Consider the following 24380-nt stretch of genomic DNA (forward strand, 5'->3'; position numbering starts at 1 on the left):
TTGGTGTTCCATTTTTAACTGTTGCTGAGCACTGTTGCTAGCTGTCTATACATATGGAAGAGGGGAAAGTGCCAGGGAGGGAGTTTCCAGGTGGGAAAAGCAACTGTGGCTCTGAAAGCCCCATGCTGTCGCCCTTGAATGGTTTTAACTCTCAAATGCAAAATGAGGGAGGGGGAGATGATTGATGAAGAGGGAACACATGGTAGGCACAGAAGCTTCAGATATTTAAAAATTCAAAATTTTTATTTAGAGTTTAGAAAACTGAAGGAAGTTGCTGCAATATGTCCCTAAGGGTCTCCATAGGAAGTGTCCAGGCAGGTCAGAAAGGAACTGCCTGCCAGACAGCTAGATCAATAGCCACTGAGGCTCACCAGAGCCATTGGAGAGGAGCAGAAGCCATGTTTACCCTCACATTTGGGTCTTTGTGGTGACTAAATAAATCCTAGCTAACAGACGGCCTTGTATTGGAGCCTTTTGAAGGAAATCTCACCTTCAGCCTATGGTTATGAACACTGTATATGCGTCATGTCAGAACGGGGACAAAGCAAGAGATAATGAAACTGTACTGGAGCTGCTTGAGAACCAGAGGCTTTTTCTGATGGAAGAGGCTGTTCCCTCTTTCTAGTTCTTATCTGTAGATCTGTATGAAGCAAACAGAGCAAAATAAAGGTAACTGCTAGTCACTCATTCATATTTCCCTCACCTGATACATATATTCCCTTTGCTTTTGTTGGCTTCCAGCTGACTAAATTTTAAGGAAATTTGTTTCATTCCCCAATAAATAAGTGGGAGGCAAAAGTAAAACAAAAATATTAAACACAGAAATAAATCTTTACTTTGGCTTTTATATTTTGGCAGGTAAGTAGAAGATGAGGGAAGAACGCATTATCGTTTACTATAACTTTATTTCAGCTTGTGAGGGAGCTTAAAATGGTTTTCTCTGATGTGATTTAAAACTTTGGATCAGATTTCTATTCCTATGGGAATGTGGGGGCAGGTTTTGGGGGCATTACACTTCATTCTGCCAGGACAGAGATCTAGTGGTTGTAAGATAAACTCTGAGCTGCGAAATATTTAAACAGGTGCTTTACTGTTAACCAGTGGGATCATGAAAGTAGTCAAGGGGGAAGTAAAATATACTCTGAAATACACTGTAGTATTGGGATGAGGATTACTCTGTCATACTCACAGACGGTCTAAACAAAAATGGACCAGTAAATCCAGTGGATGAGAATGCTAATTATGTAAGATTATATTGATAAACTTTGCGGGGATTTCATTTACGTTGAAAAGTTGTCCTTATTGTAAGCCTCAACTCATGTCTCTGCTCATTCTTTGCAAGCTGTGCTTACAAAACAGCATCAACATATTTTTCCTGTTGCTCAGGAATCTTCCAGGAGGAAATCCCAGGAGATGTATTCAGGAATGGAGTGCTGGGGGGTGTAGGACCAAAGGGGACATATTATATAGAATGAATCTGTCATTATTATATTTTCTAATTACATGCTAATATTGTTTAGGGTGATCTAATACAGCAGCAGCTGATCCCCTCATACAACCTTATGCTATTTCAGTATATTTGCCTTTAAAGTGACTGCACATTGTACAAAAAGGTCAGAAAACCCATTTATGACTGACCCTCATCTGTCAACTCTTCAAGTTATCCAAATTCTGCATAACCAAGTCACTTCTCTGCTCATTTTTCTTCGATTGCTGACCTAACTACTGAAGTGGGGGTGGAGGAAATAAAATACATAAAAACTGTTTTTTCATGTGCAACTTCTTTTGGAGCACATCACTGTCAAATCGTTGTCTTTCCTGGATAGATTGTATAGGTTGTAGATGAACTGTGTCATATGTGAGGGGATACCTGGACTGCTGCTATGCTAATTCCACACTCAGAAGCCTGAGGGAGCATGTTGCTGACATGCTTCAGGTGACTCTATTCAAGACCATCAGGATACAGCAAGACAAGTTAGTTCGGACACAGTGCTGAACAAATGTACCTTCTTTGCTGCATGGTGCTGTTGGAGGTCAACGTTGCCTCAGGATTTCTGTGCCATGAAATAACCACAAGCACCAGTCCTCCTCTTTTCTACCACTGCACCTTCTCTCTGTATTTTTATGGCATGATTTTCATTTGATTTGAATAATATGAAATGTGGCTATATCTGGGCTGCACCTTTTCTCCCCATCGCTATCCTGGATAGTACAGACCAACGTCTAGGTTTCATCCTGCTTTTGTAAAGGCAAAATCACTCAGCCTCCTCTCCTGCTAAGCCCAGAGCCCTGAGCCACCTTGTTGGGTTACCCCAGCTGATCAGCAGATCTAGGATGAATTTATAGAATGGGGAGGGCAAGAAAAAGCAACCTGATCTGACTCTTTTCTTTACTTTTCCCCCCTCAACAGGAAACCAAAACTCAGTGTGTTCGAATAGCTACAAAAGGTAAGAGGTTCGTCCCTCCACTCAAAGTAGCTTTTTTAATGGAATGTGACATTTCTGTTAAATGTTTGAACCAAAGCCGGTACTCTCCCTCTATTTTAAACCACTTGATTGTCTTAAAATGTGATGGGTTGCTGCTTTTCATTCCTTGGTATTGGGCCAAGAGACTACTGTTCTAGCAATACTCAGAATTTAGACAAAATAAGCATTCCATTTTTTTCTCTGTCTGTGGTTTTTAAGATCTGCTTTTAGGCTGCTGGAGCATTGCAGGCGGCAGATAGATGGACTGGAGACTAGAGAGCACACGTGGTTAAACTGTCTGTTATGCTAACAATTATTTCCAAGCAGGGGTGGAAATAATTTAAATGAAGGACACGATAGTTAATTTTCCTAAGTAAGACCTCCGAGTGTTAGCTAGACATAGGGGAGGGTTTATTTGAGGAAGGCTTGTGTCTTTGATAGCAAGTGAGGCCCAGGGCTAAGACTGACTGCCTAACTGTGAGAATAAATCATATTGACCCCACATATAGCGGGTTAATCACATACCACTCACTCAAAAATGCTGTTTCATCTTCAAGTGAGGTCTTAGTTGTTCTGCTTATTGTTAACTCTTGCTTTGACTGTATTTATAGCCATTCATTTTGGATGCTTGATTGTGTCAACATGAGAGTTGTTTGATAGACTGTCAGCATAAACAATAAAGGAGCTTACAAATGCTGAAAGAGTACTCTGCAGAGGCCCAGCACTACTTACATTGTCTCTTTCTAATTGTATATTAATATTCAGCATCAAACCGACTTTAGATACGTGCAAGAGGGCATTTAAATTACTGCAGTGGCACATCAGCACCATTTTTTCAATTGTTTCTTTCAGTTTAAAAGTTGTTCCAATTAAAAGCTGATGCCCATAATGAGGTGGTAGCAACCAAATGTTTTCTTGAGAAAATGGAAAATAAAATATATTTCTCAAGATGTGTTAATACTTTTGTTAAGTGAGGTAAGCTGATAAAAACAGGAAATTAAAACTGTGAGCTAAGTCTTCTGTGAAAACTACATCAGCGTTATCTTTCTTATGTTTACCTGGCAAGATTAAATGTTTGAATTAAAATATATTTGCATAAACAAATAATTATATGCCACAAGCATGTATTGCTAGGCTTTGAGCCAAGGGAGAGTCTTGAAAGGCTCAGAAGTAACCTAAAGTATGCAGGACTGAGGAAGGCAGTGGTCTCTCTCATCATAAATTTTCTGAATAATAATAACAAAATGGGGAAGGAATTCACCTGGCTTATAAGGAAATTATTTTTTACTTAACCATACTCAGTCCACCAATCTCAAAGCAACGTTCACAGGAGCACTAGTCCTGTTGGTAGCTGCCTGTATGCCTTCCTCTGACGTAACCGTCACGTTCACTCCAGTGACTGTAGTCTGAAGGAAAGGGGAAATGAGTAGCAGGTTTCTTACTATCATGCCATAAGTTTTGCCTTTGCCACTCCGGCCAAAGTCAAGTTTTTCTGAAGTAACTGCATTGCCTAATATGTCAGTACTATGGTCCTTGAATGTGGAACTGAAAACCGAAATGTTTTCTCTGACTTTATTCTAACTCATACATGTGAAATGTGGGTGGGAAGAAACATTAGGAGCAAATGATTTCTTTTTCTCTGAAGGAACGCATATAATGGGGCACCATCACTTCAAAGTCATGTACATTCATACCTCTCAAAAGAGTTACACTGGTATTCCAAATCATTTTTAAAATACTGAATACTGATACTGAAATTTTTTCTTATGTTTTCATTGTAAAAATAATGACGTGATTTGTTGTACTTGAAGGAAAGTATGCTTAATATATTGGTTTATAAATATATGCTCATCTGGTTATGCTGACTTTTTTTGTAGCATGTAAGTTTGTTTTGAATCACTTACCTCAAAGATATCTGGTTACATTTGTAATACATTCATAGGGAAAAGAGGACTGTCTCACCATACCTAATACACCCCAATAAAGCTAATGTACCCTTTGAAAATCCATCAAATTGTCTAAACTATGTATTCAGTTATAAAAGTAGGGAGTAGTTCTGTGTCATTTCCTGTGACTTGAAGGAGCCTACAGCTGGCCAAACTAAATTTTACCTTGAACATATTGAAAATGCATTAACAATCATAAAGATGTGGGGTGGAGAGGTGTGTGGGGGGGAGCAACATTACAGGTACGTGTAAAGACGAGACAAAATTTCCCTGGTAGTGAATCAGTATTACCAGCAAAGGTGCTTTCCCATTTTTGTCTCACTCAAGGGGCCAGTGTTATCTACTATGTACATTCACACCAATAACATGTAAAGATGGAAAAAAATATGGTAGTAATGTCATGGTTTGGTGCTAGAGAAGTTCATATCCCTGAAATTATAATCTTGATAGTTAAACTTTCTTAGATGTGTTATTTCCCTGACTAATTTTTTGTTTGCTTGGGCAGTTCCTTATTAACATAATTTACATGTATTTTAATGCATAAGGGGTTTAGCATGTATCATTCCCATGGGTTGCCTTCTACCTTTGAGAATTGATGGAATAGTTTGTTTATTGGTGTCAAACTAATGAAAGTCAGCAAATTTAAATTGAAATGCTCATATTTTTTCAGTCCGTGTATTCCAGGTGCAATGTTCTCATGCACTTCTGATAACAAAATGCACTAAAGTGTGAACTCATCTAAAAGATGGTGCCAAATCGTGACTACAGTATGTTACTGCTTTTGGTGTGTCTTGAAAAAATGTTTTTAGAGTAAGATGAGAGTCTTGCTACTGTCTGGTGTATTAAAATACACTGAGTTAATTTTTCATGGAAGAAAATACTGGAACAGCACCAGATTAAAAAGTGGTCTCCTGAGCAGTTCCTGTGTACTTGCAGCAGAAGGATGAATGCCAGAGTGATTCTTTGATGCCCCTGTTTTGGGGTAATAGTAGATTTCCCCCCTTTATCTGGACACCCATTCCCACAAAGCTTGTAAGAATTTAATGACTTTTTGACCTATGCCCTTCTGCAGATCAGAATGAATTAGCCAAAGGAGTCCCAAGTTATTAGATGTGGAAAGAGGGTATGAAAGCTGCACACATGTGCACAGTCCCTTCACATAAGCTTTGATTCATGGGGAAACCAGGTTAAAAATAACTCCTTGTGACGCAGGTGGTGGGTAGGACATAGCGAAAGCCCCATTTCCATTACAAGTATAGTCCAGAAAATTTATGAACTGTGAACCATTTTTATGCCGTGGCTACTTTCAGCCAATATTGCCTTCCTCTGTCAACCTGAATTCCCTTCCCATTCAGATCTTCATAGTAACCATTGATCGGCATAAATTTTTGTAAAAAAAACCCCGAATAGTTAATTGTTCTGTTCCTTGTAATTTTTCAGATCTAGGTAGTAACATTACCCAGCCATTAATAATCTCACTTCCCACACATAGTAGGTGAATAAAGAGAGGAAAAATCATGTTTTCTGAAGTGCAGCGAAGGGCACAGAGACTAAGGTAATAGGTCAAATATTCCTTAGGAACAGAAAGATGGAATTATACTAGGAAATGTGCGTTATTTGACAAAAAAAGTGTTACATATAATTTCCTAAAGAAAGTTCTCAAACTTCCTCAAACTAGTTTGGTAATGCAGAGTTCAATCGGTCCCTAACATGCTTATATCACAATAAATGCATGATAACTGAGCCTGCCTAACCAAAGTATTGTTAGAGGAGTGAATACAAGATGTGTGATTCCCATAGCATGTGCTTCAGAGTAACACACAATGTTGATGACTGATCAGTCACATCTTGGAGTTGAGTTTGATGATGTAAAACTTTGAATGGGTTGCCACTCGCACATAATGTTGGCATTTCAGTTTACAGTCTAAAATGTTATCAACTGTGAAGGGAATGTAACCAGATTAACATGGTCAGAAAAGAGTGATGCTTCAAATTATTTAGCATGTAAATAGACATTTAAGAGGACAGAATGGACAGCAGACCTGTTATTAAGCAGAGGGTATATGAAGTTGACATTTCTGACAGTTTTTAGGCTGCCAAGTTTGAGGCTAACACTGACTTACATGTATTCTTTTGTTTAGGGTACTAGAGAAAAATACTGAAAATTTGATTAGAAGAAATCTACTGTGGCAATAAATAAAGAAAGGGTGAGCCTGGCAGCTCTATCCCACAGTAGTTACAAGGAATAAATGAAGTCCAAGGTTCCTCACTCTGCATTTAAAACATGAAATTCTTCACCTCCGAAATTATTTTCCCTTGTGGTTTTCATTTACATTATTAGTTCAGGGAGTGTAGAACTTCTCTATCTCTATGCACGTTTGGTTCGTACAGATGGATGAAAATGCCATTTGAGATGATGTGCATCTGGAAGTAATTGTGAAATAGCAGAAAATGACTTTTTAATCTGATTTGAGGAATAAAAAGGTCTGGGTGGTAACATTTCAACTGCAAGTGTGCATTTAGTCCACCATCATTATTGCTCTGAATTCATTCCCACAGCAGCTGGGGATTGATCCAAAGGCCTTTGATGTCAATGGGAGTCCTTCCACTGACATTAATGTGCTTTGGATTAGGTCTTTAGAAGTCATAAATCTGTCTAGACCATAATTATTTCCTTGAAATTGTTCCTGATGATGTTTCTGTTCTTAGGGAAATTTGTGAAAGTCAAATCACCTCCTGTAGCAGGATGCTCAGATATGTCTGTTACTGATTAATGCTCAAATGAGGGAAGATGTCAGATGCTGAATGTATATGAAATGAAGCTTCTCTCACTGTTGTCTTTATGTTTGGATCAATGCTCCTACAATGACTTTTAGCTGTACCATCATAATAGGCACTGGAGACCTAAGTAGCAATATAAATTTAGAGAAGAATGCAGATGTTGCATAAGTCACATCTTTCTTTTCACTCATTCATAGGAAAAAGCTATTAATATGATTAAACTTCAGTGGTCCTTTGCATAATGTCTTTTATCTCACAAAGAGGAGATTTTAACTGACTTGCTGAGCTTTCCAAAGATGGTGACAACATATTAGCATGTCATATTTTCTTCTTTTGTATGTGAAATTACAGTATCCCACCGAACAACCACATCTGCCAGTTCTGATAAGTGATACCTTTGGTTGTAAATAAAAAATTGAGTGATCCTTTGATGGAATACATGATGATGGTTATAAAAAAAGCTGTTAACTGAGGGACACCTCCAGACTTACAGACACAAAACCTATGATGTGGGTATTTTCATATATGTGTGGAGAGTAACGAAATCATGGAATTAAATTAGCAAAATTTTATCTGAGTAAAAAGGAATTTAATGTAACAGCAGCATTTACTAGGTGAAGCTACATGATTGATATGCATGCGTGGGACAACAATTTTCAGAGAATGTATTTCCCATACTTTATTATAAGGCACCGAAGAGAAGGTATTCTTTTCTGCTTGTTGCTTGACATCTCTAAGAAATAAGGGTTCTTTCTGAGGGTAACAGCAAAAAATTCTGAGTCACCTAATATTTTTCATGCTTATGACATTGCCTGAGCTGAACCATTTATTTTAACTGTATTTGAGAATAATTATGATTAGAAGTATTTTCTAGTTTCTGGCCACTTTCCCAAGTCTTCAGAAATAGGAGTTTATTACTATGTTTTGAAATGAGTAGTTGACTGCTTTTGGTCAGAAAAGTTACATGGATGTCTAAATCTAGTAAACACAATTAATAAATCTAATTGCTTTACTAGAGAAGTTTATTTTTAAATGCATTGCTTAGTGAGTAAGTATATTACATGCAAACATTCTTTTATTAAATTTAGTTTGGTTTTGAAAGCTAGCTTTTCATAAATTGGTAAGTTTGTAAGAGAAAACACTAATGATACATTTCAGTGTTTTCAAAAAATCAACCATTAGAATGAAGCAATTTTGAGTCCAAATATATAACAAATATTAGCTTTCCTTGATTTTGAAATGTTTCAGTATTTCTTTTGGCCTAGATTTTTTTTGCCTCACAAATTACTTTGTGCAGATGCTATAAGCAGATTGAAGTCTTAGGAACCTTAAAGTTCACCTGAAAAATATGAATTTTAAAAGTAAGAATTCAGGTAGAGGATTCTAATTTATATTTAAATACTAGAGAATTAATGTTGATTTGTTACCTGCTCATAAGTGAAGGATCAGCATCTTATCATATATGTTCTTTTAGTAGGTTCCTGGTTTCCTAGGTGTCTTCAGTTATTATGAGTATTTAATTAATCAGATTGTGGGCATTGAATATTTTGCATCAATTGTTAAAGAATATGAAGACATAAAGATAGAAATCTACTGTTTTTACAAAATCCGTTAGACTTTTGACTGCAATAGAAAATCCTTGATAACCCTTATAATAGATACACAATTAAAAAGACCACTTAAAATTACCATTTGCTAATAGTACAGTGTTTGTTGGTTTGTTGTTTTTTTTTTTTTTTTTAATTTTAGCGCCTCTTTTTTTCTGTTCTTTCTTCATTTCTTACTTGCCTTTGTTTATGTCATCACCTTTGTGTCATTGTAAAATTACGAATATTTGGAGAAGGTAAATTCTTATCATCACCTGATAGGACTGGGCTCATTAGCCCCTCTCCGCACAGACAGTCTGTGTCCACTTTCATTTAATATTGTGATTAACTGCACTATTGGATAAAATGGCCCCTGGCAATACCTGGGTTTGAAGAGTGTGTGAGGTGGAACAGGCAGAAATTGCTGCCTCTGACAGTCTGTCACAGGCATCTCATGTGCACGTTTGTCCCAGGAGCAACAGGATTTTGCCTTACCTGTACAGCAGTGGAGCTTTAGAGCAGCCCCATTAAGGGACAGGGCTGGTTCACCTTTTCAAAGAAAGGAAGAGAAAGAGGTCTCTAGGAATTAGTAATTATGTTTACATCCAGTCAGTAGTCTTCATCCAGAATGATGCTTGCTCTGCATTAGGGGGCATGTCAACACTGACAGTCCAGAGTAGGTTTTACCATACACATAATTGACATGTAAGTTTAATTCTGTACCCAATAAAGCAACCAATTGCTGATGCTAGAAATATCCCTACATACAGGTAACTTATCACCGTTGCTAGGGCTGGTACAGAGACTACAGTTCAAACTGATAAGGTCAAGATCAGTCATGATTAAAACCAGTTCCATGAAATAGTGCATTAGACTGGGAGATTTTAATTACACACATTTATTGGATTTGGAAGCTTGTAGGGAAGTCCCAGATTGTTTAGGAAGTGGTGACAAAAACCTGAATGGTTCTCCAGGAGCAATGGTATGCTCTGAGCCCTAACTGGTCATCACTGTCCCGTAGTTGTGACGTGCTGTCATTACAGAAGATACTATGGGTGCATTCAATGTTGAAATAGTAGCAGCTTCCTTCCTATGCTACAACTTAGCAATGGTGAAGTAAAAATCATTTATTTGGCAGATTGATAATATGATCATTAATAATGAGGAGCTTATGTTGGTAGATCTCACATAAGCCAACACAGATAGAAAATCAAACGATTAGGGACTATGTATGGCTGGTGGTCACAGAGCTAGTGGAAAAAATGCTTGTCAGCAGCTCATTGCTATCCCTGTAACAAATGACCGGTCTCACTCAGACTCACCAAAAGAAACTCACTTAACATAGTCAAAATAATTTCAAATGTTCCCTAGGTTAGAACAATTGCACAAGCAGTTCTGAAAGCAGGGTAGAAATGACAGTACATGCTGGAGTAGTGGTGGAAGGCAAGGGGGAGGTAATCTTCACCATCTTCAGGTTCAGCCAGAAGGTCTCAGGGTCATGTTTAAAGCAGCTAGAAGAAACTGAACCTCAAGGTCAAAGTTGCTTCAGTCCAACTACAAAAACCAAACATAAAACGTTAAATCAGTACGCAACACCTTAGTGCAGAGGTGATAATCTTTGCAATTATCCCTCCTTGTATTAACAGCTGCCTAGCACAGAGATATCTTGCATAAAAGACAAAATATTTTTGAGCAATAAAGCTGTTCACTGAGCACCTGGACAGGAAGGACAAGCAAGACTTTATCTCAGAAAAGAATGATGCCCAAAGAACGCAGAAGAACTTCAGCAACATCTAAATCAGAAATGTGCTTACTGATTTTTATGAAAACCATTTATGGCCCTAAAATCAGCATCACTGTGTTTGTCTGTATCTAATCAAACACTTTTATCTAAATGAAAATAAATTCCACCTCATTGTCATGAACGTTACAAGGGTTTATTAAACTATTTGCTTGTCATCTCTGACAGAGTGCTAAGTGAAGTTCTATAGCTAGTCATCTAGAAACAAGCTGCACTGCCAAGCGTAGTAGCACTTCGTAAACACTGTCAAATGTGTTGCAGAGCAAGTCAGTATGGTTGATTGGCACTGCTGCCAAATTAGTCGAATACAGAGATTGATGCTTTGTCAGCTGTGTAAGAAGACGATTGGCTCTGAAGTTCAGGAGCACAAACTGCTTTCTGCTCCAATGGGAAGTTGTGTGCTAACCACACTATTTCTGGAAAGATCATGACCAGAAGGATATGCAGATGAACCTTGCAGGGAGGATGATTTTTCTAGAAATCCTGTGATTATTGCACATCTGTCTGTCAGAGCAGGAGGAAGTTACAGGCACTGTTAAAGCAATTTTTATAGCCGGATAAATTCAAAGTGTAGGGAACAGAATTACAACCCTGTGTGTGGCTTTCAATGATGTTGACTTTGGAATTGTGTGGAGGCTTTTGTGCAAATTCAGCAGTCTGGAAAGGACTGTGAATATTCTCTGTACTTCGTAGTGACATGATGATGAAGGTTCTTGATCAGGATAGACTTCCAGAAACCTTTACTGTCAAAGAGGTCACAAAACAGATTGCATCCTTTGCCACATCTGATTAACATTTGCTTTGTTGAGTCAACAGTAAAGGTAGCCACATTCAGTATCATATAGACACCAGAATATTTAACCTGAACATTAAATCAGAGGTGCCATATCTGCTGACTTGTGTTACTTGCTCTTTGCTGATGACTGAGTATTGGTTATTCACACATATGTAAGCAGACTACATATTATTGACTGTTTCAGCCCCTCTGCCAAGTGGTTTGGCCAGACCATTAGCACAGAGGAAAAAGAGGTCCTGCTCTAGCTTGCTGTGGTGGAAAATATCCTGAGGCAGTAGTCTGTGCTGACAGTACACTACAGAAATTTGTGAGAACAGCAGTGCTACTTCAGCAGCATACTTTTTTCAAAACACCACAGTTAATAGCAAAGTCATGCAGGGAATAACAAAAGCCAATGTAGTATTTAGGACATTGAAGCAGCCTGTCTGAAATAAGAGACATCTGGCTTAAAACAAAAGTAGGCATGTATTGTACATTAGTTGTTGCCGCTCTTTGTATGGCTACAAAACTTGGACCATTTATGGTGTCCACATCAAGCATCCAAACCATTTCCAATGCACTGCTTTCATGCCCTTGCGACCATGAAGCTGCAGGATTTTACCTTGAATGCTGCACTCCTAAATTGCTGTCACATTGTCAGCACTGACGCAAGATCACAGAATGTCCAGTTATGCCAGACCTAGTTCTCACGTTGGACAACAGATTGCCCAAAGCCAGTTTCTATGAGCAGTTAAAATGCAGAGAAAAGCTCAGAGGTAACATAATGAGCTGGTTAGTGGGCAAGTTTAAGGCAAATCCTCAGTTATGTGTCATCAGTTTCACAGTGTGGGAAATTACATCTGAAGTTTTTCTGCTCTGGCAAAGAATAGATACTTACGCCATCATAACATGCAAATAAAATCAGAATGGCACTGTGTGGTATAAGTGAATATGGTAGCAAAGCAGATTATATCTGTACGCTTCACAGTATCATAAAAATGGGCCTCTTTCTGGGACAATAAAACCAAGTCCTTATGTACTGATGGAAAACAGGCATCATAATCACTCTTTTTCCATTCCTGGTGCTACTTTATTTCTGACATTGCAATTTCAAAAGGCTACTTCTGGAAGATATAAATCATAATTTTTATAAACACTGGAACAGGTTGTCCAGAGAGGTTGTAGATGCCACGTCCCTAGAAGTGTTCACGGCCAGGTTGGATGGCCCTCCGAGCAACCTGAGCTAGTCTAAGATATGCCTGCCCATGACAGGGGGGTTGGACTAGATGAGCTTTGAAGGTCCCTTCTAACACAAATGATTATATGACATAAAGATACATTTTTAAAACATTTTTTGATTATACATCTTATTGCTGGGACTGTTAGATAATGACAGGAAAACCAACTTGATGAGTATTTGTTGGAACTGTTGAAGGAGTTTTTGCTATTATATCCATGTTTTTAACAATAGTGAAAGGATGATTCTTTTTCCATAAGAGAGAGAGGGTAGGATTCTACAATGACTGTAATTGGCATTCAGATTGCCTCAACATATGGAAGGCAGTTGATTTGCACAAGTATAGGCAGTTTTTAATGTGAACCTTAATTTTTTGTACTTTAATACCATCCAGATTATCTGAATTTTCTGCTTGTTTTGTTGACCCATTACAATAGAAAATATGTAGTCAAGCAAACCTCCAATTAATCCTTGATCTGTTCCTATTTTATCAGATTTTGCTGAATTGAGACTATCATTCCTGTTTTGAAATGATGGTTCTACATTCCCTAGAATTTTGTAACAAATTTTATAAGGACTGGTAATTCAACATGCTGTCATTATTTTCTGTAGATGCAAACAGATTTTTCTCATAGTTCTTTAGTGTTTCTCACTTCTGATAGTTCATAAAAATTTAATCCTGAAGGACTTAGCATCTGGTATTATTCCAAAAATTATAAAAGGTTGTCAGCTAGTTCTTATTCTGCTTGAAATCATGGAGAGATGATGTTTATACAAGGATTTACATCCATGTGTTCATCTTTCATAGCACTTCCTTTTGTACACATAATGGAAAGGGTTACTATTCCTTGCCCTGAAGTAAAGGTTTTTAAGATACTGGACTGTGAAACCTGGGCACTGGGTGCTTCTTCTGCTCATTGAAGCATCTAGAAGGATCCTCTGTCCTCTATAGCTCAAATGTGATCAAAGATGGTGATTGCTGTATGTAATAACACATTTCATTTTCTACTTGCACATTTGCAGAAAAATTGGCTATAGATATCAGATAGAAAGGTTGATTTTTCAGATTACTCTGTCTCTTGAGGAATATATGTCACAGGTCCCCATGAATAGCTATTAGATATTAACCATCAGGGTAAGGTTGGATTTTCGATCAGTAATTTGAACTGCAGAGTGTGCCATTGCGTACAAACATCTTCACATGTTTCAGCCTAGATCATGCCACATGCTAATATGGGAAAGGCTGGCGGCTATTTGCAGCAGTCACTACCTATTTGTAAATCTATCGAGTTCTTATTTTGCTTTTGAACAGAATTTAGAAACTCTCATTCCACATAAGTAGCTGGCAGTTTAGGGACTGAGAGATGGCAAACAGAATCTCATTACATGCTCGTCCAAATATGAAATCTGGTAATCTGGTTGCCTTTGTACAAAAAGGTATTGCTTACTCAGCATAAGCATGATGTTACTTAGCCAAATCAAATCCTTTACTAATATACATTGAATAAAAACTGAACTGAAGAGTTTTCTCACTCAGAAAGTGAAATCAATTTGTGCATGCAGAGAATCAAGCAACAGAAATCATAGCTTCCTGGATGTCCCTTTTTTTAGTAATAGTAGTGAAATTTGGAGAGTGAAATTTTATACCCATGGAATAGAGCCAGCTGAAAGTATTTTTCCAAATTGTTTTGGGAAGTGCAAATCTTTTATTTTTGAGTAACCAATTTAAGGAACTGTTTTGGATGAATGCAAACAATTACTTAGATAAAACGATTTTGTTTGCTGAAGGAGGAGGTCTGTAGTGCTTGGGTAGATCATAATGTAACATGATAGGTTGTATGCAGCACTGCAGTATTTGGAGGACAGTGAGTTGACTTGCAGAAGCTCAGCTGCAGGAAGGCATGTTCAGTTGTTCATCTTGTGTTTGTGATTAGAAGACCCCAGCAGAGCCCTTGTTCTTCAGAGATGGCATAGCTGCATTGTGTCTCGAGTATAGTCTGAGGATGTGGGACTTCTAGACTTATTGGGTGACTGCTGACCCAGCTGTTGAACTTGAACCTGATAGAAACAGGTGCCTATAGCTTGGAGGAGAAGACCAGCCACTGGGGTAGAGCCTGCAGCAAGTGCATACTGACTTGTCTGCCACCAGCCAGCCTTGGAGGCCGTAAGCTGTTCAGACAGGTATGTAGCACATTGTGCATAGCTGCAGCCACATAATAAACCTGTCAGGGACCCGTCTGTAGGATGTAGCCCCTGTCACTCCTGAGGTGGGGTCATGCTGCCAGAACAATAGAGCCTTGATTGCTATAATTACTCATTCTGAGATTTGGGAAAATTAGAATGTGTCCATATGCTGAACAAGACAGTTGACTAGTTTTTTAAAGCTATAAAACCAAGTGACAGCTGCTTTTCATCAAGTGATAAAATTTCTTAAAATATTACTCCTTTCACATTTGAGCTGCTTGCTCAACATCTCTTCAAAGCAAAACACATCAGCTGTGTGGCATGCTCCATTTAGCCATGTAAGGAGTCTCCTTGAGCCCAACGCAATACAGAAGAATTTCATCAAGCCAAATTTTGTGATTGCCAGTGCTGGCCATGACATCATAAGAAATGCAATATTTACAACAAATTGTCTTAACATTTGTTAGGTTAAAAGGGAAATAAAATGCAGGATAAGCTGACTGTAAGTCTTGTATCTTTTTCTCTCCCTTCTCAAGATGTAGCTATTGCCTGCTTGAACATGGTGAAGGTAGTTAGAACCAATTTATACTGTGGTATAAATGTTTGAGACAGAAACATAAATGAAACATCCATAAACCGGAAGCTAAGTAGAGGTATAACATACATTTCTTTTGCCAGCTTTGAAACTGGCTGCTGTGTTTGATATTCATTTTTGATGAGAACAGACACTCTCAGTCATTCTCCTATCCTGCTGGTGTTTGGGTAACAATAATTTTCGGAGGTATGTGGTCTTTGTCTCCTGAATGAATGTCTAACTAGATGTTTTACAGCACAGTGAAAAAAAAGATATTATCATAATGAACACTAAAAAGTACTTGCTTTTTCTGTAAGCATGATAGCTAGTGTGTGATATTTAAAGTCCTGCAATGTATTTTTAACTTGGTGAAACAACATTGAGGAGTTGTTTCTGGTTTGGGGTAGGGCATATGAAATATGGATGTGTGCTTTCATGTTTGTGCTGAGACCCTTTCCACTGCCTCTTCCATTTTATTATTATTGCTGTCCAGTTTAACCTGAGGTATTTCAACTTTTCTGATGGGAGTTCTTTATTAAAGAGAAAGATCTTGTTTCCACTGTGATGTACAGTGTTGCCTTTCCCAGCCATGCCTTTGTTCTCTGCACAGTGTGTCAGAGCTGCTTTTCTGCAAACAGAATAGCTCTTTTCTTTTACAGCATACTCATATAAAAATTAATATTGTAACTTAATTTTCAGCAAACAAGCAATGGCAAATCAACAAGTGCCAGGAGACAAAAGAGAATGTATGTTCTTGTACCTGAACTATTTGCTGCATTTCTTGAGATATGTTATGGATTCAAGGCTGGATTCTGGATCTTGCCGCATTTCTCTGTGTGTCTGTAGATTTTTCTCTTAAAACTGTACATCTAATTAGAATCAGAGTGTGAAGTTTTGGTTGGAGGACTGCTTTCCTCTGGTTTTTAACTATGGAGTAAAGGGAAAAAATAGACACTTCACCTGTATAGAGTGAGCATAGTTATTGCAGCTGTGCATATGTTGAACAGTCACTTGCAAAATAACAATAACCACCTGTTTTTTCTATGCCGTGAGGACTTTCTTTCATTTTAAAGTCTAGCTTTTATTCAACATACTCAATTTCTCCGCTCACATCGAACTGTGATTATTAGTAAATTCCCATGAGTAGTATTGAAGAAAGATGCTGTCTTAGGAATATTTTAAGTTTTTCAAGACAAAAATGGCTTGGTATCAGAATTATTATTGATTTCCAGTCACTGTAAAGTATACACACATCACAATAAAGGTTAAGTGCCTATAAGAATGTAAAAGAGCAGCGACTTTAAGTAAAAAGAAATTCCAGATTAAAAAGAAATCAGACTAAAGTAAGTGCAGTGAACTACTTTCTTTATGAGTAACTCTGGAATGTTTTCTTCATACAGCTACTGTATAGAGGATGTTTTCTCTCCTTTTTCTTACACAGACATGAACACATCAATATTTAGTTTGACCACAAGTGGTGTATGTATTGCATTTAACCCCAAATTATTTCACACTTTGTGTGTTTTTGTAATGATGACATGAATTTATAAATCCTTAATGCCCTTAATGCTGCCCATATGTTGTGCTGAAATCCTTAGGAATCCATAAAAATAAAAATCAAGAAGATAGTTATGGGCTCTGAAAGCTGAAAACAGACCTAAGCCAGTCTAACAGCTAAAGATTTGTCAGCTGGATCCTAATGCTCCTAAACCTTCGACGTAACGAATGTTGCCATCGAGAACTTATCCCATTATATCTGGGCATCTTAAATCACTCTACAGAAATAATGTAAAATAACATAAAATGCTCTACTTCTAAATAGAAGGCATGAACCTGACATCTGTGCTTCTGCCCCAAATGCTGTCTTGTGCTGCAGTCAGCATGAGCTTTTCTTGGCTTTATGCTTGTGGGCTTATGGATAACTGAAGTCATTTGAAGGTGCCTGTTGCCCTCCTTACTTTTTTTTTTTTTCTTTTATCCTTATCCACTGTCAGCCACTGAGGATGGTACTAATTTTACTCTGAAGCAGTATGCAGTCAGATTGATTTGTGTACAATTTTGAATTTCAGAAGCAGAGAGCAATAGAAGCCATTATAAAGACTAGCATGTGTGCATATACAGGTATTCCACCGGGAGAGCATGGTGTTGATTCCTCAGCCTGTGTAAAAGCTCTGTCTCAGGTTTTTCCACACGCTTTCCCAGTATCTGCTGAAGACTAGTCATATGGAAGCATTTGGTTGATCTCATCAATTTATAGACTTTCCATGCCCATTTCCATGTTCCAAGACATTTAAAAGCCACATGTCATTACTAGTTTGGAGGCTACCTTGCCCATGGCACTAAGAATTTCTGCAAGTCATCCAATCTTTTGTAGGTAGCCTTTTGTTAGGTGACAATTGCTGTTTTCCTTTCACACCAACTATTCATGTTGCTGGGTTTTATTTTCCCATCCACTTGTAGTAAACTGATGCACCAGCACAGCATTATAATGAATTTCTATTTGGTTAGGCAAAAGTTGGATTGTCGTGAGTAATCGAATTACTCCTCTGGAGACAGGATTTCTAAGTAAAGTGATGAGGTGAAGCGATTACAGCTGTAACCCTTACAAGCATAAAAAGATGTGTTATGCTAATCCTTTGTGAATGGGTTGAATTGAAAACGAGGGGAATAAAAAAAGAATGCTCTTGGAAGAAGAAGGGGGTATGAAAGGACTACTGTGTCATTTATTCTCTTTTCATTCATCCTCTGTTGCTATAGGGAAAAAAAGTAGTGGTAAACTGGAGTGCTTTACCTTTCAAGTCTGTCATTCCAATCATTTAATCTTAAACTGCCTGAAATACTGTGTAAAAAATCGAGGGTTTAAAAAAAAGAGGGAGAATAGGTATAGAGAAAAGAAATGTGTGAAGAAATGCCAGTAAGTGTTGGGTTTGGTTTTTTTTTTTTTTGGTTGCTAAACCTGGTATGACCTTATCTTACCTTGATGTAAAAGCAGCAGAGTGAGGAGGTGGAAAAAAACACTAGAAAGTAAGAGTTATGCCAAACATTACCTTTATCTACAAACATTTATAGCTCAAGTGTGAGATCCTTGTCACCCCCAGGCTTGTGTATTTTCTGTTTCAGCTTTTTCAGCTGTTAAATAGGAGTGCTCTGTCTCAAGTTAATACCTGAAAAGACTTTTAAAGGTTCACATAGAAAGAGAGATGGCATGCAGATAAAAGTGTACTAATTAGCTGAATAGAGCAGCACAAATATGTTTTATTAATTGGAGAAGAAGAAATAACTTCTTTGGTTTTAGATGAATACAATCTGAATATAAATAGCTAATGGTGTAAGTTGTTTTTTTGTTTTCTGTTGTTTTGTTTTTTAAGATTTCGAACAATTTTCATTGTTGCTCTGTTTTTCCCTTTCTGTGTACTTTTTGGAAGGTGGGGAAGTTGACCCCAGCCAGCAACTAAGTACCCACCCAATAGCTCTGCCCACCAGCAGAATGGGGAAGTGAATCAGAAGAGCAAAAGTAAGAAAACTTGTGGGCTGAGATAAAGATGGTTTAATAAGTGGAGGAAAGCTTTTTTTTTTAAAAAAAAAAGTGAAACAAAGGCAGTCACTCACCACCTTCCACAGACAGTCCAATGCCTGTGCAGTCTCCAAGCTATGGTTACTTTGGAAAAACGAAACTCCTAGATTTTATTTCTGAGCATGACATCATATGGTAGGGAATATCCCTTTGGCCAGTTGGGGTCATCTGTCCTGGTGGTGCCCCTTCCCAGCCTGTTGCCTACCCTCAGCCTCCTCGCTGGGAGGCAGCGTGAGAAACAGAGAAATCCTTGATTCTGTGCAAGCACTGCTCAGCAATAGCTAAAATATCCCTGTGTTATCAACACTGTTTTGGCCACAAATCCAAAACACAGCATCCTACAGACTGTAGTGAGGAAAGTTTACTCCATCCCAACCAGACCCAGTACATTCCCTAAGAATGCTTACATTTTATGGTCGTCCTTTTCAGCATGCGGTCTTTCCAAGGAGAAGACTCGAGAAAGTTGGGGCAAAATTTCTTCTGCTACGTATGCCTACTGTGGTGATTCAAATTAGGTGTTTTGAAATTTCATATCAATAACATCCTCAATTAGCTCTAAATTTGTTTTATTGTTATAAGTGATTTTCAAACCATTCCTGTTCATTTCATCACGGCTGGAACAGGCCCTTGTGCACAAGGAGCCCTGTCTGAAAAGGAAGAGATAACCCAGCTCTGAACCTAACTCACCCTAATCTCAGTAGTAATCTTCCCTCATCCAACATCAGACAGGAATGAAATCCCAGGTGAAATCTTTTGTTACTAGACTATCTGATGGGCCAAACATATGAAAACGGTCTTTGCAAAACATGAAGCAGGAACCTCTTAGAGTTGCTACCCACCTGCAGTAGCACAAGCATGATGGAGATGCTGTGGGAGAAGGATTTTTGTTTTTTTAATGAGGAGGTACCTGCCAGTATAAAAAGGTAATTCTTCTCGGACTACAGGATGAAGAATATTTGGCTTCTTCCAAAAAATAGTTTGAAATTGGCTGTTGCTGTCACTGGGTTTTCAATCAGCACTTGTAATTAAAGTTTCTTAAGTATTAATGGTACTTTTTACCCTTGCCAAAACTCAAGATCAGTGTAAGATGGTTCAATGCAATGAAACTTGTTTTGAATTCATATTCACTAGGTAAACATTGTTAAGTCAATGAGCTAAGTGAGAATGAAATTTAGTTAGTGTAGTACTATGCAATAAAACATTTCGTGTATTTTACTGTTTCTTGAAAAAGGCTTTATTTGCACTCAATAAACAGATAGAAAATTGATATTATATGAAAAATATCTTGTGATTAAACTGATTTTAATAAACATCTGCAATATCTATGAATGTTTAATAAAGTATTTTTTGGTTAGTGGGCATAAATACATTTTGCTGTAAATGAATGAAAGTGAGATTTATTTTTTTTGTGTATGATTCTGCTGGAAGCTTAAAACCAATACATCTAACAAATTGTCGAAAAATTTTGCAGTAGGTATTGCTTTTATGTAAACTGAAAGTCTTTAAATTGTCATATTTATTCACTACATTTGATAAAGCAGAAGATGAAGAGATTTGAAATAAGGCTTTTTTTTTAGTGGTTTGTATTGAGTTGTTGAACCACTCCTCTGTTTGTCCATCCTGGCATAGTCCTGCTGATTTCAACTGAAGGTCTACTCTCAGATGCACATGGGATTGTTTGATTTCTTAGGTCTCAAGAGAGTAGCTGAATGTAGAGACTATTTGAAGCAAACCAGAACATTTTTAGTATAAAAACCTGTTCAGTTTTTGCAAAACACCTCTGTGTTTACAATCTAGTAAGAAAACATTTTAAAAGAGTAAATGGACTCTGAAATTTGGTCCTTGCTTTGGTTATATTTAAGCTTAACTAGATTTTGATTCATAGATTTGATCAGTAAAGATTACTTTGAGAAATAATGTATTTATGCTTAGAAAATAGTATACATACTTAAAAACCTTATAAGAAGCATCAAGGGTAAAAGCAGTGCAAAAGTTTGAGGCAGGAATTGTTTGATTTGGGTGGGGGTGATGAGGCAGGGAGTAAGGTTAAATGGTGAGGTCTGCATTGATATTTTTCTGGTAAGCAAAAGGTAACACCGCTTTCCTTGTGTCAGTAACTTGGGTGGGTTGGTTGGTTGGTTGAGTTTTACCTGCATGGTAAAAAATAGAAAGGAACATATTTGCTACAACTAATGTTGAACACTTAGTAGCAGTGACCCGAGGTAATAAATATCACAAGGCGGTTGATCTGGAAATGGGTCCATGAAGATCTGACAGTGCATTTCAGTCAGATTTGTAACACTATTTATGTTCTTGTTCTGCCTGTCTCACGAAAAGGCAGGCAATTATGTGAAGTTACATGGTAGTGTCGTGGTTTGAGCCTGATCAGCAGCCAACTACCCTGCAGCCACTCACCCACCCACCCCCCAACCTGGGAATGGGGGAGGGAATTGGAGGGGTAAAGGGAGACTCACAGGTTGGGATAGAAACAGTTTAATAATGATAATAAAATGAAAACAATGACAGCAATAGAAAATATAAATAGGCAATGCACAATGCAATTGCTCACCACCCGCTGACCAATACCCAGCCCATTACCAGCTAGCGATCCTGAAGTACCAAGATGCTGCAATCGCAATCCAGGAAGCAAGAGAGAGCGAGCCCCTTCCCGACCACCCCTCCTCTATATAGTGGGCATGACGTTCCATGATATGGAATATTTCACTGGCCAATTTGGGTCAGGTGCTCTGTCCGTGCTCCCTCCCTGCTCCCTGTGCCCTTGCGCACGGGCAGAACACGGGGAGTCGGAGAGTCCTTGAAGTCTCGGCAGCAGCTGAAAACACCAGTGTGCTGTCAGCATTCTTCTCATACCAAACCCAAAGGTAAATCCAAAACACGGCACTATTCTAATTACCAAAAAGGAACATTAACTCTATTCCAGCCCAAACCAGGACAGGTAGTTTTATATGGTAGCAGGATATATAGTAGCATCTGGAGTTCCCATTGCTAACCAGCAGAGGGGATGGCCTTTCTAGAGTGTGCAAAGTAATGTTTGTAATGGGTCTGGGATTGTACCTTTGTAAAGAAGGAAAGAAAGAAGCCACCTCTTTTGCTCAGAGACCCACGTTCAGGTTTGCTCCTCTTTTCATGGCATGTATTGCTCAGATTCATTTAGCAAGGGAATACAGTTCAAATCCAATTTAAATTCACATGTACAATGAAAAATAATTTATTTCATCAAAAATAATTTATTTTTATCACTAAAGAACTTTAAACATTTTCTATATCAACCATTATCCTTCATTCTTTTTTGTATTTTATGCTTTCTTTCTTTCTTTTGCTGTTTTCTTTTTCACTGGCTTTTTCCGTTTTCCTAATAGTCCAAAATATTTTTTCATCATGTTTTCCTTGTTCTGCATACCTGTTTTTCAGACTCTTTTTGTTTTAATTTCTCATTTCCCTTGCCATGTCTCTGTATTTTCATTCTCCTGTCAGACCTAGGGCAACTCCTTCAACCACAAGCTGTCTTTCTGCTGCTAAACCCTGAATCACCCTTCTTTCATCTCCACAGTCTTACAGCAGGATTTCTCCAGCCCTGGGGGGTGCCTGGGGAGAGGTCTATAAGCAGATGAAGAGAGCATTTCAGGGAGGAAAGCAATCACATACTATAGACAGTAAGTTATTTCACCCAGTACATAGCCATATTAATATCTTGAAAGGGTGCTTTCTATCTGCTTTCTCAGTTAATGAAACTTCAGCTGATGAAGATGCTTTCTGGTAAGCAAGGACTAACTCATGTAGTATCTCTTCCCCCCTGGGTTGAGTGACAGGACCTGAAGAGCAGCCTTCATCTTTACAGGCAATCAGTGGCCACTGAGAATCTTTTAGCAAAGCAGAGCATGAGCTTTTTTCTTAAGTACCCAGAGCCAGATACTTAAAGCTATAGTCAACTTTAAAAAGTGCCTAGGAGCCAGCTCTGAATCTTAAAGGATTGTTTTTGAAATTGCAGCAGCCTGAGGAAAAAGCCTCAAACGTGAATCTAAGTGAAATACTGAAACTGCAAGAAATACAAAGTTAAAACAGCATTCCCTGCACTTCAGAGAATAGTGCTTCAAGCATTTGTTTACTTATGAAAACAAGGCAATAACGATTACTTGGAGCAATAAGATGAACAGAGTCTCAGTTGGTGTATTTGTGTATGAAGTAGGAATCTTGGAATAATTCAGATTGGAAGGGACCTTTAGGGGTTGTCTGGTTGAACCCTTACTCAGAGCAGGTGCAGCCTTATTGGATCTAAATTACAAGTTAAATTAGGTTGCTCAGGGCCTTGTCAAGCTGATTTTTTATTGTCTCCAAAGATGGAGATTCCTCTTTGGGTACTTTGTCCCAGTGTTTGACTACCTTCATTATGATTATTTTTTTTTTCCCCGTGATATCTGCTTTGGGACTTCCCTCATTGCAAGTCATGTCTGTTGCCCCTGGTCCTTTTGCTGTGCATCTCTCCGAGCAGAGCCTGGCTGTGCCTTCTCTATATCTGTCCACCTGTGAGGCAGCTGAAGATGGCAGCAAGATCAATTCTCTCCTTCCTTGTTTTCTGCAAAGCTGCTTTCTACCCCCAGGCTGTACCAAGGTGTGGTGTTACCATCCCAAGTACAGGGTGTTGCACTTGTCTCTGTAGGTGAAAGAAAGTGGAATTATTTTCCACGGAGAATATGACATGTAGCTGAGTGGAAATATATCAGCCCTGGTGCAACATTGGGAACACAGAATACAATATTTATTTTTACCAGTTACACTGAGTAAAAGCTCTGGGTCTACAAAACTGAAAGATTGCTAAGTCCCTTCTCCTTTCTCAGTGGGGTAATGGTAGGTGTGTTTACCCCTAAATGATCAGTGAGATAACAAAGACTGTAGATCTTTATTGCTATAGATTTTCTAAGACTTGTATTTACTGCATGGTGAAAACAAGTTAGTGTTATATGTGATTTTAGATCAAATTACATTTTTATTTCTTGCTTTTCCTTTTCGGCATTTTGTCCTGCTGAAAAAAAACATTTACCTTCTAAAGTCTTCTACTGATCAAAAAATACTTTTATAGTTTTCTTACAAAGTTTAATGTAATATCAAGTTGTTTAATGTTTGGTTCAGAAATACCACTCCACTTTATTCTCCACTTTCTATTTCTTAAATGCTTGAGGTATGCAAACACTTCTGTATTTAATTTTACTTTTGGGATATTCTCTAAGTAGAAGACATGATCATGCAGGATTGCACTATGTTTTCATCTAATACTTACTAGTCTTGTTATTACACCACAGTCAGGCGAGAGGAGGTCTTATCTGGAGATACTGTCATTACATGGGTTGGCTAATAAGTTTCCCCAGGTGTACATTTCTTTTCAAACATTATTTGAAATATAACAGTACATCTGATTTATGAGAGGTCCTCAGGCCATCT

General features: G+C 38.1%; 1 protein-coding gene across 14 annotated transcripts in view; it reads left to right on the forward strand.

Annotated features, from left to right (window-relative positions):
* PTPRK (protein tyrosine phosphatase receptor type K) overlaps nucleotides 1-24380 on the forward strand; it is a 421849-nt gene that overhangs the window by 347811 nt on the left and 49658 nt on the right. For all 14 annotated transcript variants that reach the window (XM_042795850.1, XM_042795838.1, XM_042795840.1 and 11 more), the window contains exon 13: nucleotides 2411-2447. In XM_042795850.1, coding sequence (XP_042651784.1) covers nucleotides 2411-2447 — 37 coding nt within the window. The remainder of the gene's footprint in view (nucleotides 1-2410; nucleotides 2448-24380) is intronic.

Source organism: Tyto alba, unplaced genomic scaffold, assembly GCF_018691265.1.
Source record: "Tyto alba isolate M040663 unplaced genomic scaffold, T.alba_DEE_v4.0 Super-Scaffold_22, whole genome shotgun sequence".
Taxonomy (NCBI): Eukaryota; Metazoa; Chordata; class Aves; order Strigiformes; family Tytonidae; genus Tyto; species Tyto alba.